This window comes from Ochotona curzoniae, unplaced genomic scaffold (assembly GCF_017591425.1).
Source record: "Ochotona curzoniae isolate NIBS_2020 unplaced genomic scaffold, NIBS_Ocur_1.0 contig_3350, whole genome shotgun sequence".
NCBI classification, from domain to species: domain Eukaryota; kingdom Metazoa; phylum Chordata; class Mammalia; order Lagomorpha; family Ochotonidae; genus Ochotona; species Ochotona curzoniae.
In genome coordinates, this window is record NW_024465827.1 from 24,322 (window position 1) to 42,108 (window position 17,787).

General features: G+C 37.9%; 1 protein-coding gene across 1 annotated transcript; it reads right to left on the reverse strand.

Annotated features, from left to right (window-relative positions):
- Window positions 1-5,220: 5,220 nt before the first annotated feature.
- LOC121156314 (olfactory receptor 2B11-like) lies at window positions 5,221-6,162 on the reverse strand. Its single transcript, XM_040979937.1, has one exon. It carries the CDS (start codon window positions 6,160-6,162, stop codon window positions 5,221-5,223), a length of 942 nt encoding a protein of 313 aa, XP_040835871.1.
- Between the last annotated feature and the right edge of the window lie 11,625 nt (window positions 6,163-17,787).

Below are 17,787 nucleotides of genomic sequence, written 5' to 3' on the forward strand. Positions count from 1 at the left end.
CCTACTTTGAATCATATTGCACTACAAAACTCTTATGTTGTGACCCCTTATGCTCTGTAATATCCTTATTCCTTATCATCTGCCTTTTATCCTCAACTTTGTTAAAATTAACAAAAGCAAGATCAACATACATAAACATATACAATTCTGCCATATTCATATCATATGATATTATATAAATCATATTTTAAATTTTATTTTTATTTTATTAGAAAATCAGAGATACCAAGGCATATTGTGGTCATTTGTTTTCTAGTTTATACACCAGAAGCTCCCCACTGGAACTGGCCAGGCTGAATTCTCTATTCTAATTTTCAGTTTAAGATGGCAAAGTATGATTTGACAATTCCTACTGGTCACATAAAATGATAGAAGATAGAAAAAAGGTGCTAATATTTTAAGATGAATATTCACAGTTAGTTACAAACTAAAGGGGGTTAGAGTCTGTTTCATTTATATTAATATGGTCATTGTGTATCAGCATAACAGAATAAAAATCACAGGAAATACTGCATTTAATAACTGACTAGTCAACTCATAGCACTGACATGTAAGCTTGTGCTAATCATCTGCTATAAAACATTGTTACTATGTTCTATTTTCAGTCATTTTACCAGACATTTCATTAATAACAATGAATTACGTAGTAGAAACATGTTAAACTCAGTTCTAGCTGCTACATTCAAGCTAGTTTCTTGGTAGATCATATGTCAAGGTTTTTCATAGATATTTGTATAAAAAAAAAAACCCACATTCCTTTTCAAGTGAAATGCTTGTGGAGAACTTTGTATGCTATTATTCATTTAAAAATTTAGTGACCCATGGGCCCGGCGGCGTGGCCTAGCAGCTAAAGTTCTCACCTTGAACGTTCTGGGGTCGCCGGTTCTGATCCCAGCAGCTCCACTTCCCATCCAGCTCCTTGCTTGTGCCCTGGGAAAGCAGTCGAGGACGGTCCAAACCCTTGGGACCCTGCACCTGTGTAGGAGACCTGGAAGAGGCTCCTGGATCCTGGCTTTGGATTGGCGCAGCAGCTGCCGTTGTGGTTACTTGGGGAGTGAATCATTGGATGGAAGAATCTCTGTCTCTCCTCCTCTCTGTTTATATCTGACTTGGCTATAAAAATAAATCTTTAAACAAAAATTTAGTGACCTTTTTTTAATTTCCCCAAATAGACCAGGAAATGACCTAAACCTCTGTGTTTAGCAGTAGCATCCTTACTGTAAAGCTGTGTGATGTAATGATCAGAGTAATAGTGCTGGTGTAAATGGAAGGTATGATTAGCCACATTATCATATTCACTATCTATTAACACTGGACACAAATACGTATTAGTAGACGTTTGTGTGCACACTTAGCAATCCAATTTACTATATTTATTATGATTTTAAAATTATTAAACCTCATTAATGTGACCTATCCTATTTGGTAAATTAAAATAATTTAGTACCCTCACTAAATTGAAGTCACATTAATAACCTCATTAATGTGGCCTGTAAGTCACATGTTAGGGTCACATTTAGCTATTAGTTCGTATCATCTCTTGTAGAATCTTTTCTGTGAAATCAGGGATTCGCTGCAAGTAAGAATTTGACATGCTGAATGCCTGCTGAGGCGGGGAAACGAGATTCCCAGCGAAGCCTTGAACCCTGCTGTCTGCTCCGGGTGGTGGGGGGAACCACTATGGTAACAGCAAGAGAATAAATTTCAGAAGAAAATTTAAAGCAGGTTTCCTCCCAAACCTTGGGTCCTCTCCGCTGCATGTTTAGCTCCTGACTCCCCTCACGGTCCTTTCTCTGGAAACGGCCCGAAAATCCACCTTGTTCTATCCTGAGTGGGGCAGAAGCAGGTGTGTTCCTAAGGATAAGGGTGGAGAGGACTCCCCAGGACAGGACGCTCGCCATGGGGGTACATCTGTCCTGGCAGACCAGAGCTTCACCTGGATGGCTGCTTAAGCCTTGAATGTAAGATAATGCCAGGTGTCAGTGGGGTAGCTGCTTTCCCTACCAAGGCTTTTCTGACCTCCAGCCAGGTGCTTTGCACAGCTCAGGGCGCCTTGCAGTTCACCGGTTTCCACTGTGATGGGCTCTGTCCATTTTCCGAGAAGCGACCCCTGTGGGTGCCCAGCGGCTCTTCTGAGAACCAGTCTGCTCACATAGGCTCTTCCTTCTCGGTTACCTAATTGTAACCTCCTGCGGTCTCCTCTCTTAACAACACATTTCCTAAATGTGTAAATGTGGAAAAATACAAAATTATAAATGCTCCCCCTAATATTATTCAGTCACTAAAGAATTCTGAGGAAAAAGAATTACAAACTCAGGCTTCCAGGTGTTTATACAAATGACCGCTGTTCAGAATTTTATTTCCCAGAGTGAAGTCTTGCCAAAAGTGGTATATGCAGAAAATTTTCATCCTAAAATATCTTAATAGCCTGTTATTGGTTGTCTGAATGTCTCAAAAAAAAAAAAGAATCAATTTGTTCATAAGCATATGAGTCATACTATCTTTCCTAAAAGCTTATTGTTTCTTTTTGAAATTGAAATCTACTTCATATTCATTTGTTTATGGTAATGTTGTACAGTAGAGAAGGACGTATGCCCAGGTAGAGCTCTGATTAGTGTGGGAAGGGCCAGAAATGGTGGAAATGGAATGAGATGGACTGTTTAAAAAATGTTTTTTAATCTTCCTGTATCTGGGAGAAGGAAGAGGGAAGGGGGGAAGGGTGTTCCCAGAAACCCAAAGGCATCAGTATGGGGAATGTGGATGGCAACCCACTTTTTCTTGGTTATGAATAGTAGATATTCCTTAGAATTAAAAAAAGAAGATTCATTTATCTACTTGAAAGGCAGACTTACCTACAGAGAGGGCGAGACAGAGAGAGATCCACCTCCCCCCTATGTGGTTTATTCCCCAAATGGCCACAATAGTCAGCACGCCAGGCCAAAGCCAGAAGGCAGGAACTCCATCCATCTCCCCCAATGGTGGCAGGAGTCTAAGGAGTTCAAGTCTGTTGCTTAGCAACGCACACCAGCAGGGAAGCAGAAATGAGAGTGAATCAGCACTCAGATGGGATGCTGAAGCTGCAGCTGGTGGCTTTGGTGCTACCCAGCACCAATCATCTTCCTTGGAACTTCATTTTTTTCTATAGTCCTGCTTGCTAGGGTCCATGCAATGGGTAGGATGACACAAAGGTATGAAGACAACAGCTCCCCTGTTTGGCAAAGCTCAGAGGAGTTTTCAGCTGTTTGGCAAGGCTCTCCGACCACCTTGACGCAGTCTCATGCCCTTTTGCACAGACACTCAACCACCCCACTAAGAATTCTGTAATCAAAATATTAAGGCATTGTTGTTTGTCCATCTCAGATGGGTTTTGCAACCAATGTGAGCTTAAGAGTTAATGTTGCTGATAATGTCCTGGTGTGTGGGCCTTTAACAATTTACACACGGAGCACATTTAAGCCCATGTTAGTTCTGGACACCTTATTGAGTACCTACCTATTGTCCCGGAATCTGGCTCAGACATGTAGCACGCCTTCTGGGAAATGGCTTGATAAATAGCCTAAAAATTAATGAAAATGATAGGAATATGAGCTGAAATGGCTATGACAGTAATACAGTCACTGTGACCTTAAAGGCTATCTTGTTTTTGCAATTTCTTTGGAGCATAGCAAACACATCTGTTTTAGACTGTTACATAATTTTTGTCTAGAAGAATTAAAAGATGCTTTTATTAATATTATGGAGATATGTTTTTAATTATTGTCTGGTTGTTTATGGATTATAAAGCCTATGATTGTAGAGGGATTTAATATTTGATACTTTTGTCTTGGATTTTTATGTTTTTTTCCCTTGTAACATATTTCTCCCATTAATATTATGGACAAGTTGTGGAAATAGAAAGCGGTAAGAATGTATTACTGATTAGCAGGTAATCGCATGTGCCTTTGCCTTGGAGTCCTGGCTGCTGCTCCACTGCTACTACTGAAGAATGAACAATGGCTTGCTTTGAAGAATATGAATACAGTATTTTGCAGAATTATCTTTAGGGGCATTTGCTTAGCCAGGAAGTGAAAACATAATGATCAAATATCTATGCATGCCTCCCTTAGTCATGAAGTAAAAATAGAACAAGTAAATGTTTGTGCAGAAGCTTGTGATGTGGCTGGGTAAATAAAAAAGGACAGCTTCTTGAGCTGTTATGAAAGAGCATCAAGTGACCGTGTCCGTGTCTTTCCTTATTACCAACTCCACGTACTCTGAACTCCTCAAACTGAACTCAGGTGAAGCAGGCCTCCGGCACCTCCAAACTTCTACTCTCAAAATAATTTTCTGTTATTAAAATCCTTGACAAAATCTCCATCTTGTATTCAATTCCTACACTTGAAAGCAAGCATTGTCAGTGGCTCTCTATTTCCCACAGGACCTGCATGTATGAAATCAACCAAGTCAGGCTGCTAGATCAAACTCTTATGTATATTCCAGTTTTCCAATCTTTTAGACTTTGCCATTCTTATCCTACTTATATACCTTATCTCCTATTTCATGAATAGTAGCAATATGCTTAATGCGTCAATTACCATATCTTTGCTCCTTCAAACTATAGTTCGTGACCCTTAGTCTTAAAGGTATCATATGATTTCAGAATGTAAAATACTGTATGGTTAGGACTAAGTTAGAGTAGCTTATAGAGATACATTCTTTAATAATGATATTTTGAAAATCAAGTATATCTGCATATCTGCATACATCCAGGTTGATAAATTTATGAGATTCTTGATTCTTTTTGAGCATAGATTGTTTCTAGGAGAATGTGCTGTTTAATCAAGTTGTTCACTTACACTTGGAAAAAATCACAGGGAAGGATGTAATATTTCATATCTGACATGACATGAAGTCTATCCTTGGATGCCTGTCATACTATTTATAATGATTAGCTTAAAGTAGAAAATTTATATTATTGATATGCAAAGGGCATAGGAATGAAATGTTCCAATCATAAGAAAATATTTAAAAACATTTACAAAAAACAAAGTGCCTATAGTAGCAAACATTATATGAATACAATCTTTGCCTATCAGAATTACAAAAAATATAAGAAGCATAATATATTTTCAAGAAAAATATGTACCATGAAGTTTGATTGTAAAACAAAAGTAAATTATGAAACAAACTCACACAAATCTACACTAATTTTAAAACAATTTTATTTGAAGTCTACTAGCGTTACTTTGAACAGATTATGTTCCCTACCAAGTGGCCTAATGCCCCCTTCACATCCTTATTTCTGAGGGTGTAGATGAAGGGGTTGAGTGTTGGAGTCACCACTCCATAGAAGAGAGCCATGAACTTGGGCTGGTCCCTTGAGATGGAAGAAGGAGGCTGAAGGTACATGCTTATTGCTGGACCATAAAATAAGAAGACTACAATGAGATGAGAGGAACATGTCCCAAAGGCCTTTTTCCTTCCCTCAGAAGATTTAATCTTAAATACAGCATGTCCAATACTAGCATAGGAAGCAAGAATTAGGCATAGAGGAACAGCTAACATGAAAATGCACACGATAGAGAGTGTGAGTTCATTAGTCCCCTTGTCACCACAGGCTGTCTTGATCAGCACTGGGATCTCACACAGCAAGTGATCCAATGTATTAACACCACACAGAGGCAGCTGTAATGTAACAGTGGCCTCTGAGACTGCATAGGCGATTCCACTGAGCCACACAACAGACGCTAACAGGATGCAGATGCGCTGATTCATGATGAGGGTGTAGTGCAGAGGTCTACAGATGGCCACATAGCGATCAAACGACATAAGAGCCAAGAGCAGACACTCGGTGCCCCCCATGGTGTGAAATAAATAAAGCTGAATCACACAGCCCTTGTAGCTGATTGTCTTCTTAGAGGTTCCCAGGTTGAACAGCATCTGAGGGACAATGCTGGTGGTGTAACACATGTCCAAGAAGGAGAGGTTGGTGAGGAAGAAATACATGGGGCTGTGGAGCCGGGGGTCTAGCCTAGACACCAGGATGATGGCGATGTTTCCCACCAAGGCCATGGGGTATGTGATGAGAAGAACAGTGAAGAGAGGGAGCTGGAGCCAAGGTCGGTCAGCAAAGCCGAGTAGAATGAACTCTTCAGGGTGGTGGCTTTCATTCATCATTGTCATGATTCTCTGTTTTACCTACAGGAGGGAAGTGAAAGAAAAACTGATGCTGTGAGGAATGATAAATGCACTGGCCACCCATTCATAGAAGATGAATTGTGATAATTTGTGTGGAAAATAATATAAAATATCTTACACCTAATCAGATAACCTAATATCCTCTCATGACACTAAAAATTAAAAGTGATTACCCTAAGTAATCAAATTATTCTGAAACTGAATTTCTTCCTCTGAATATATGTTAACTTCTTCCCACTTCCTCAAGTTTTGGAATTTTAGGATTAATTGAAAAGTAGAAGTGACTCTATTTTGAAAATGTGTGAAACAATGGCTGTCAAATTAGGTCATGAATATTGTGTGAGGAGGCTATTCCTATGGGTTTATTGGCTTGTACCTCCAGGTTTCTGATAAAGTTGACATGGGATGAGCACCTGAAGTTAGATGACACATTTTCAGAAACACAGCTACAAGACATTATTGAAAATTCAGTAAGAGTGAAAACGTGGAAGCAGCAATAACCAGATAAAAAGGAGAGTATCAGACTGGCCTTGTACATCTTCAACTGTTCATTTGAATAATCGTAGTCATCTCTATGGAAAGTGAGAAAATAGTGAATTTAAACAAATTCATTTAAGTTATTTGAAATTAAGCAAGAATTTACTTACTTCAGGGCTTAAGAGTTTACTTACTTTAAATTCTCAGTGAAGGAGTAATCATATAAATTCATAATCCATCTACAATGAACAAGCTTTTGCTCTGTTCAGATATTTTCTTTTGTAAGTACATGTCTTGTTTTCACATAGATATGTAGTTTAAACTTTCGGTATTTGCTCATTTGAGTAAATTAATTTATGGGTATTGTGTGGCTTTTCTTCATCGACGTAGCTTATTATGCTTTATAAATGTAACAGTTTGGATATTTATTAGAGATCCATTGATTGTATATAAAGGTACTTCAAATAGTAAATGTGAAAACAAAGTTAAAGAAGTTTATACAGGTGTAAAAAATTTGAAATCAATACATAATTGTTTCACAATGTTCCCTTTCCCCAAACATTTTGAAGAGCTGTTACATTTCCAACTCTAGGAAACAACTGTCAGAAGAGAAATTGGCTCCCCAGCTCAGGCCCAGAGATGCTCAACCAGACACTGCATTGTGTTCGCAGTTTATATATTTTTTTCCAGTTAAAAGGCACGTTGAAACAATAAAATTAACTAGTTGAGTACAGTAGATTTTGAAACAGATTATTTTTGTCTAAATACTTTTCCTTCAGTGGTGTCATCTCTAAAATGAATGATATTCACATGCATATCTAAGATACCTTCAGAGTGACAAAAATTTGAGTTTTCTGCTGATCAATGGGAAACAATCAACAAAGTAAAAAAGCAACCCACAGAGTGGGAGAAGATCTTTGCACACGATATAGGCGATAGGGGGCTAATTTCCAGGATATACAAAGAACTTCAAAACAACCAAAAAACCAAAACAAACAAGCCACTCAAGAAATGGGCACGGGAAATGGGCAAACATTTCACAAAGGAACAAGTCCAAATGGCAAACAAACATATGAAAAAATGTTCCAGCTCCCTGGCAGTAAGGGAAATCCAAATTAAAACATCGATGAGGTACCACCTAACACCAGTTAGATTGGCCCACATAAACAAGAACACCAACGACGCTTGCTGGCGAGGATGCAGGGAAAAGGGAACCCTACTCCACTGCTGGTGGAGCTGCAAATTGGTACAGCCTTTATGGAAATCAGTCTGGAGAACACTCAAACAACTCAAAATCTGCATACCATATGACCCAGCAATTGCACTCCTAGGAATATATCCAAAACACCTGTTTTACGACAAACCAACATGCATCCCTATGTTCATAGCAGCACAATCAGTAATTGCAAAAACATGGAAGCAACCGAAATGCCCATCAGCAGAAGATTGGATAAGAAAGCTTTGGTTCATTTACCCCATGGAATACTACTCAGCTTTTAAAAAAAACAAAATGCAGTTCTTTGTGGCTAAATGGGCACAACTGGAAACTATAATGCTAAGGGAAATGAGCAAATCCCAAAAGATTAGATACCACATGTTTGCCTTGATTTAACTTGTAATTTTTGTTTGGTTGTTGGTTATTTTTTGAACCTGTCATTGATACTGTCTCAACCCAGATGTTTCGAAGAATGGAACTTGCATTATTTTTAACATATTGTTTACCCAATACTATGTCAATTAATTCCATAATGTTGTATATTGATACTGAGGTTCTGTTGGGGCTTTTAACTGACCGGATCTTTACTCTGTTAGCCCTATCTTCAGACTAGAGAAGGTCTCCCCAAGAGGCCACTGAACTTATCTGGACAATAAGACGCTGAACTTTATGCTAGATATGTGTTTGCAAGGAATGAATCTCAACTGAACTTGAACTGTGGTTATGCATCAAGGTGGAGGAATCCACCATGGGGGGAGGGGTATGGGAGGGGTGGGGAGAATCCCCAGTGCCTATAAAACTGTATCACATAATACAATGTTAACAACAATAAAAAAAAAAGAGTTATAGCTTGCCCTTTGATTATACACTATGCTAATACAGATTCTATTGCAATTTTAACACACTAAGACATTATTGCAAAAAGTAGTAATGACTCCTGTGACAACTTTCTAATACGTTTTTAAGTACATTAGATAAATAACTTCAAAATCCTATGACAAAGAAAATTTTAGTATTTTATAACATTGCAACAATTGGCTCTACTTTCTGCAAGTAACTGTGGAGATTTTAAGATCAGAAATTTCCACTGCCTTAAATATAGAAAGTAAAACAGTGAAGCATTGAATTTAGAGTTTCTCTATTGGAGAGAAAGCATTTGTACTCTAGGGATGTTTCCTGGATAAGTATGACTTCCTATACATTTTTTTGGCCTGGGCAATAGTCAAGATGCTGTATGAACAAACCAAATTTAGTAGTGATGTATCTTGGGTTAAGTAATTCTCCAGGTAGAATTTTGTGTTTGCTTTTGAATTAGTTTGATTATTAAGATGAACATTCTAAAAATTATTATCTCTCCATATTGTTAAATCTCGTGATGAAAGACACCTGCTCTCTATTCATTTAACAATTATAATCACTTTCCATATTGTCCCACTAAAGCTCATCCTTCTATTTTTTCAAACTTAAGTTTAGATTCGATCTTATATGACTACTTTAATAATAACTGGTTCTAGTAGTAATATTCACTTCAATATGCTTCCTGCAATGTTAATAGATTTGTTTTTATGCAAAATTGTTTGCACTAATTACATCATCAAACCTAGTCCCTTTATTTTTCTAAATATTTCCTTAGAGATGCCAGAGAAAACGTATATAATCAATGTGATTTATTCTTGAGTTCAAACGCTAAAATCCTATACTTTTAAAAAAAATTTTCCATGTCATATTCATATTTTTAAAGATTTACTTATATTTATAGGTAAGTTAGATATATACAGAGAGCAGGAAAAACAGAGGGGAAAGTCTTCCATCTGCTGATTCACTCCTCAAGTGGGCACAATGGCCAGATCTGAACTGATCCCAAGCCAGGAGCCAGGAGTGTGTTCCAGGTCTCCCTCATGGGTGCAGTGTCCCAAGGCTTTGGGCCATCTTCAACTGCTTTCCCAGGCCACAAGCAGGGCCAGTAAAACATTACATTCTGGCATGTGCCAGGACTTTAGCCACTAGGATACTGTACCAGGCATTTTCACATTATATAGCTTTTAAGTCTTAAATTCCATCCACGTACTTCAAGCTGTGTACCATTTCTATCTCACTGCACAATATCGTATTCTTGAATTTAAAAAAATATATTTATTTATCGTATTTGAAAAGCAGATCTACAGAGACAAGGAGGGACACAGAGAGAGAGGTCCTCCATTTGCTGTTTATTCCCTAAATATCTACAAGGACCACAGCTAAGCTGATTTGAGACCAGGAGCTGGTAGCTTCCTTTAGATCTCCCATATGGGCTTACAGGTGCAAGGACTTGAGCCGTCCTCCAATGCTTTCCCTGGGTATAAGCAGGGAACTAAATCAGAAGTAGAGCATCTGGAACATGAACCAGTACCTATATGGAATGCTGGTGCTATAGGTAGATTAGCCTACTATACCACCATGCTGGTCTCTATTTGCCAATGTTTAAAGTCACTTTAAAAGACCCCATTCTTGCTGACATCTCTGTTTTATGTTCATTTGCATTTAACTTTTTCACATCTTCTTCATTTTTGTCACACATAGTATATTTATTTGTGGCTTGTTTAAATTTTGTATATAATTAAGCATTGTAAAAAGAATTGATACAGTGAATATTCTCTCATTATGCATGAAAGTTAAGAGAAAATCCTGCCACATTTAGACAAGTAATTGCTGGAGGTTGGGAGGGTATAGGGGAGGAAACAAAGGGAAGTATGATAATGAGTACCAAAACACAGTTAGATAACAGGTTTGCATGTTCCATGGTACAGTGGGATGGCAGTAGTTCACAGTGATGAATTATGCACTAAATAAGAAACTGGAAAGGAAGAGCTGCTAGGTTACAAGCACAAAGAGAAAAAAAGGAAGTGGAAAGGCCGTCTCTCTCACCTGATTCATTTATATTCCATGTACGTGCTGAAATCTTATATTTCACCCTCTAAACATGTACAGTCTGTACAAAATTCGACCATAAATGTAAAAGTTCGCAGGTCTTTATAAAGGTTTAACACTTCACTATTTGTTGGATAGGTTATTATGTAAAACTTAAATTATTTTAAAGTTGAGAGCTAGAAGGATTGATTAAAAGAGAAATTTAGTAATTTCCAGAACCACTGAACCAGATGTTTCCAAAAGCTTTGCAAAACTTCTATAAAAGGGAATGCTCTTTGTCTTCCATAAATATATTGGCCACCATGATCCAATCTAGGCTGAGAATGCCTGATTTCGAGCAAAACTTACCTTATTTTGAAAAATATCTTTCAACTAAAAGGAATTATGAAATGGTGATTCAAAGATGCCAGAAAAAGGGGAAAAGAAAACCCTATGAAAAAACAGTAGAAAATACCGGGAAAACTTTCTGAGTGTGTTATTTGTACACTATTCTTAAGACCTCTTGGGTATTGTTTTCAAACAGACCATTTACCATTATCCCAGTTGACTTAGCAGAGAAAGTTCTCTGGAGAAGAGATCTCTATGGAAATGCTACTCAGGCATAATTAGTTTATTGATTTCAGCTTGGTAGTGTCTGTTATTTGGATGTGTTTTACATAACTTGACTTGCTCCCTCACTATACTGGAAGCCAATTTTAAAAAAGTTAGAGATGAGTTAATAAGAATAAATGATTCTAGGAAATGCCTCAGATAAGAGAGATTCTAAAGCACATAGATTTAATTATTTTTATCTATAAAAGTAAAATGACTAAGACTACGAGTAAGTTGGAAAGAGAAGAAAAAAAAAAGTTGTTGAACTGACTGTGTATTTCTTCCCCAACAGAAAAGACTTCTTTTAAGAAATTGTTGAGCAAGAAAACTTTTACTTCACTGAATGCAAAAGATGCTGTATTTTAGAATTAAAGGATGGAATTTGTTTTGAATTTGCACACAAGTATTCTGTGCTTGTTCTTGTTTCTGTGCTCCAGTTTCCCCATGCCAACAGCATCCATGGGTTATTTCACACACTTTTTTTTAATGTCCAGGACAAAAGCTTGAAACAAGCTAGTATAATGTAAATAACTACTAACAAGGTGATATTTCCATTTAAGCCTATCCAAAAATGATTTTTTATTGTACAGGTAAAATAATATTCACCTCATAGAGATAACCCATAAAATTGCAGTCAGATATGTGGAAAGTATTTTTGTTTTTAAAACAGATACAGAATTTGTAGTTTCAAGATGATTGAATAGAAAGAAGACAATTTTAACATTTGGAAAAGGATTAGCCAAGGAGAAGAAAGAGGGTGCAATCCCAAGAAATAGGAGAGGACAGGCCAATGGGAGAGGGTGCAGAAGGCACAGCAGTGGTCAGAGCTCCACCAGCAGCAAATGGAAAGGGAAATTCACTAGGAACTCAGCAGGTGAACCCAGCCATGGATGTGGGTCCTGGTGTTGTTTGTTTGTTTGTTTGTTTGTTTTATCTAACCATGAGCAGAAACAGAGTGGCATACCTAAAACAGCCATTGTAGGAACAGGGTGGACGTTACAGCCCAGCTTTCAGCAGTGTCACATCAGCTGTCATTTTGAATACTGTGGCAAAGGCTCTGGGGAGGGCCAAAGTGAGCTGTTCATGTGCTAAGAAAGGAAGGAACTTAATTCAGGCTCAATGTATCCCACTGGTTCTACCAGAAAAATAACACAACCTTGGCATCTCATGAATTCCATCCAAAATAGGTCCAGGTTGCCCCAAGACCTACTGACAAGTAGAGAGGAAAAAAAGAATATCAGTGCAACTAACACTTTTGACAATCTTGAGACCTTGATCAAAGTCATAGCCAGTGTTTCCCTAATCTTGGACACCTGTGAAACCTGGAGTGAGAGAAACAGTAAGTGTGTAACAGTGAGGATCACGGCAGCTGAAGAGTGGTGAACCTGGAGCTGGGCTGCGGTACTATCATGTAAGCATGAAATGGAAGCCTAGGATGGAAACCTGCTGTAGGGAGTGGTGCAAGTGACAACAAATGAAGAACTGGGCACTGAAGAGGACCAATAACATCAGTCTGTAGACCTGTGGGGACAACATAGACCTGTGGGGACAACACAGCCCCAAGGAGAAGAATCCAGTAAACAAGGTTGCATGGCAAAGTGCAAAAGAATGGCCATAGGCACAATGAGTGAGGTTAATGATATCTCCCTCAAAAAGGTGCAAAAATTGATGTCAGTCTCAGAGTTAGACTAAGGAATCGCTGGATATATAAGTTAAAAATTGTTACAAAGCCCCCTAAGAACAATGGGAAGCACATACAGGACCTGAAGAAATTTAAGGAATATGTTACAAAAGAAATTGTAATATTGAATCAAAATTAAGGTGAATAATAGATAGTAAGAAAATAATACAGCAAACTAAAAATTCACTGGAAAACCTCAATTACAGAATGAGTGAGGAACAAGAAAGAATCTCAGACTTGGAAGACACTTGCTGCAATAATGCTGAAACTGTCAAAAAGCTGGACGTGAAATAGAGTCAAGCTATGAAAAGCATAACTCTACTAACACCTGCTGGTATGGATGTATGGAGAAAGGTACACACTTCACTGTTGGTGATAGGGTAGGAAAATACAACCATTATGAAATTCAGTATGGAGAATGTTAAGACAATTGAAAATTGATCTACCGTATGACCCAGCTCTTCCATTTCTGGTAATATATCCAAATGGAAATGAAATCTGCATATGAGAAAGGAATCTGTAATCCAATATTTACAGCAGCACAATCTACAATAGAAAAGATGTGGAAATAACCTTGATGCCCTTCAAAGAGGAGTGGATAAAAAAAACTATTATACTACTCTAGGAACACTATTCAGCCCTTAAAAACAATGAAATTCTACCTTTTGCAACCATTATGCTCAATAAGCCAATCGCCAAAGGACAAATATCACATGTTCTTTCTGATATAATCCAATCTTCATGCAAAACACAAGCTCAATAGATATATAGGTAAACATGTGTACACATATATCTGCCTAGATGAACTGTGTGATTGAGATTAGCATATTGAGAAGTGAAGATATGTCACAGCACACAACTTTACTTCCAAATAAAAGAAGGACTTCCAGTGAAATTGTTTAATATGTCTTGACAATAGGATGCTGGACTTTCCAGCATTGTCTATATCTACAGTGTATCAACACACCTAAATGGAATGATGGAGTTTGACTGTCACTGAAGGACAATACTACTTTAATTATATTTAGAAATCAGTGGAGGAGAGGGAGAACAGGAAGGGTAGAAAGGGAAATCCATGACTCTATGGAAGTGTATCATGAAAATAAAAATTAAATTCAATTTAGAAAAACCTTGCATAGTCCATGACTACGTTATTTTGAAAAGCAAATTCAATCATGTTAAATAGCAGGTGTCAGGAGAAAGGCTTCACTCTTACAAGTTATCTCCACAGGGCATAGTCACTTTAATCTCTGTTACACATGTGCTGGGTATTTTTCATTACCCATTCTCCAGCCCCAAATTCACTCTCCATCCTTGTATATGTTTTTGTATTTATGAATTGCGCCTATAGAGGATGAATTGAAGATTCCTTGATATCTTGCTTCTAATTAGGTTCAACTATTGGAATTCGGTATTTGAGGATTAGAGAATGAGAGAACAGATACTGAGATGTATAGGCCCACAACACCCTCTCAGACAGACTGCATGACGTCCTTAGTATCGATTATACCTCTTAGATACAGCCATATTCATACAGATATACTTCTCTTTTTTTATTACTTATAATTTTCCATGACGTAGTTCTATAAGCTTAAAGGTTGATCCATCTACTTCCTCTTACTCCTTCCTCATTTTCCCCTCCACCAATTGTCCCAGCAGTTACACTTTCTTTCTGATTTCTTGTATTAACCTTCACCCTTTGCTACTTCAGGCCTATGCTGGCATCAGGCTTCCTAATATGTCTGGCACCTGGGTAGTAAAGGTACAGGGGCAATTCATACATACTTGGAGTTCCTAAATCTTGCCTATACCTTTGTAAATGCTTCCTTTGCTAAACTTCCCTTAATGGCCTGATTGGATTATACCATTGGTTTTCTGCTGGGACCATAGTCAACATGATTCTCCATAGAAACAAATCAAGGCCATTTTGGGCTTTAGGAATTCTGAATTAGCTATACTTTTGCTATATAAAATGTATTTCCCCATATCTGATCATGGCTAACTCCTTTTTATCAGATTTAAGCTTAAATTATCAGCACAGAAGACCCAATGGAAATATACTACTCACTTTATCTACATAATACTCTTTTTTAATTTTCAAAAAAAGTGAAGATTCTCTTATTATATTTGGCATCTTAAGTTTTCTCCTATAGCATGTAAGTTTCCTGTTAATAGAAACTTTAAAAATACAGTAAAACTATCTTGCACATATTATTATGTCACCTCAGTTTTATGCACAGTCACGGACACACTTTTTTTTTAAGATTTATTTCATTTTTATTGCAAAGTCAAACATACAGAAAGGAGGAGAGGCGGAGAGGAGGATGTTCCATCTGATGATTCACTCCCCAGTTGAGCGCAATGGCCGGTACTGTGTCAATCTGGAGCCAGGATCCAGGAACTTCCTCCAGGTCTCCCACGCGGATGCAGGGTCCCAAGGCTTCGGGCTGTCCTTGACTGCTTTCCCAGGCCACAAGCAGGGAGCTAGATGGGAAGCGGGGCTGCCGGGATTAGAACTGGGCACATTTAAGGCAAGGACTTTAGCCACTAGGCCACTGTGCTCCAAGCCTCAGACATGCTTTAAAAAAAAAAAAATGAAAACTGACAAATAAATAATGAACTTTTCTTTAAAAAAAAGTTTTTGTATGATCCACTCTTACTGGATTCCATAAATTCAGATGTGTCATGTTTATTGTTCTCAAATTGTGCATTTCTCTTATGATTTCTTCTGAGTCATTTACTGCTTATAATTGTGTTTTAAATTTCCATGACCAAAAACTATTGTTTAGTTAATAATGTATTTTTTCTGTTACTGATTTTTCTAACTTCTTTTTTTTTTCCTTTCTATTTTTTCAGATCTTTCATTTGGAGAGATAGCAAAAGGAAGAATGAGAGAAGTACTTGTGTCGTCATTCTGTGCCTGGACTGTAACAGAGAAGCCAGTACTTAAACTAGCACTCTGATACGGGGTGGGTGTCACGCACTGTGCCACAACACTGACCCTTCAATAGTTTTATATTGATTTTTACTTGTCTTATGGTCTAATTCTTATCTATATCATAGAATATTTCATGTGCAATGATATATTTGTGTATTCCATTGTTGTTTGTTGGAATGTTCTACGATTCTCTACTAAGTCTAGTTCAGTTTTTTTAGCCTAGTTCATTTTTTTTTATTAAATTTTTTTTTAAATTTTATTGTTTACATTGTGGTGCAGTTTTATAGGCGCTGGGGATTCCCCCCTCCCCTCCCATACCCCTCCCCCCATGGTGGATTCCTCCACCTTGTTGCATAACCATAGTTCAAGTTCAGTTGAGATTCATTCCTTGCAAACACATGCCTAGCATAAAGTTCAGCGTCTTATTGTCCAGATAAGTTCAGTGGCCTCTTGGGGAGACCTTCTCTGGTCTGAAGGTAGGGCTAACAGAGTAAAGATCCGGTCAGTTAAAAGCCCCAACAAGACCTCAGTATCAATATACAACATTATGGAATTAATTGAATGACATAGTATTGGGTAAACAATATGTTAAAAATAATGCAAGTTCCATTCTTTGAAACATCTGGGTTGAGACAGTGTCAATGACAGGTTCAAAAAATAACAAACAACCACACAAAAAATTACAGGTTAAATCAAGGCAAACATGTGGTATCTAACCTTTGGGATTTGCTCATTTCCCTTAGCATTATAGTTTCCAGTTGTGCCCATTTAGCCACAAAGAACTGCATTTTGTTTTTTTTTAATAGCTGAGTAGTATTCCATGGAGTAGATGAACCAAAGCTTTCTTATCCAATCTTCTGCTGATGGGCATTTCGGTTGCTTCCATGTTTTTGCAATTACTGATTGTGCTGCAATGAACATAGGGATGCACGTTGGTTTGTCGTAAAACAGGTGTTTTGGATATATTCCTAGGAGTGCTATTGCTGGGTCATATGGTATGCAGATTTTGAGTTGTTTGAGTGTTCTCCAGACTGATTTCCATAAAGGCTGTACCAATTTGCAGCTCCACCAGCAGTGGAGTAGGGTTCCCTTTTCCCCGCATCCTCGCCAGCAAGCGTCGTTGGTGTTCTTGTTTATGTGGGCCAATCTTACTGGTGTTAGATGGTACCTCATCGATGTTTTAATTTGGATTTCCCTTATTGCCAGGGAGCTGGAACATTTTTTCATATGTTTGTTTGCCATTTGGACTTGTTCCTTTGTGAAATGTTTGCCCATTTCCCGTGCCCATTTCTTGAGTGGCTTGTTTGTTTTGGTTTTTTGGTTGTTTTGAAGTTCTTTGTATATCCTGGAAATTAGCCCCCTATCGCCTATATCGTGTGCAAAGATCTTCTCCCACTCTGTGGGTTGCTTTTTTACTTGTTGATTGTTTCCCTTGCTGTACAGAAGCTTCTTAGTTTGATGAGGTCCCATTTGTTTATTCTGTTCTCAACTGCTGATAGCCTGTAGAAACAAAAAGATAGACCCACATCTATCACCATACACTAAGATCCAATCTACATGGATAAAAGACCTAAACCTACATCCAGAAACCTTCAAACTCTTGCAAGAAAATGTAGGAAATACCCTGCAAGACCTAGGAGTAGGTCCTGACTTTCTAAGAAGGACGCCAATAGCCTAGTTCATTTTTAACGTTGACATCTTCTTTTCCCTGCTGATCTTCTGTCTAGTTGCTACCTCTGTGACTGAAAGTTGGATATGAGTGTTCAGTTGTTGGGGCCAGTGTGCTGGCTCAATTGACCT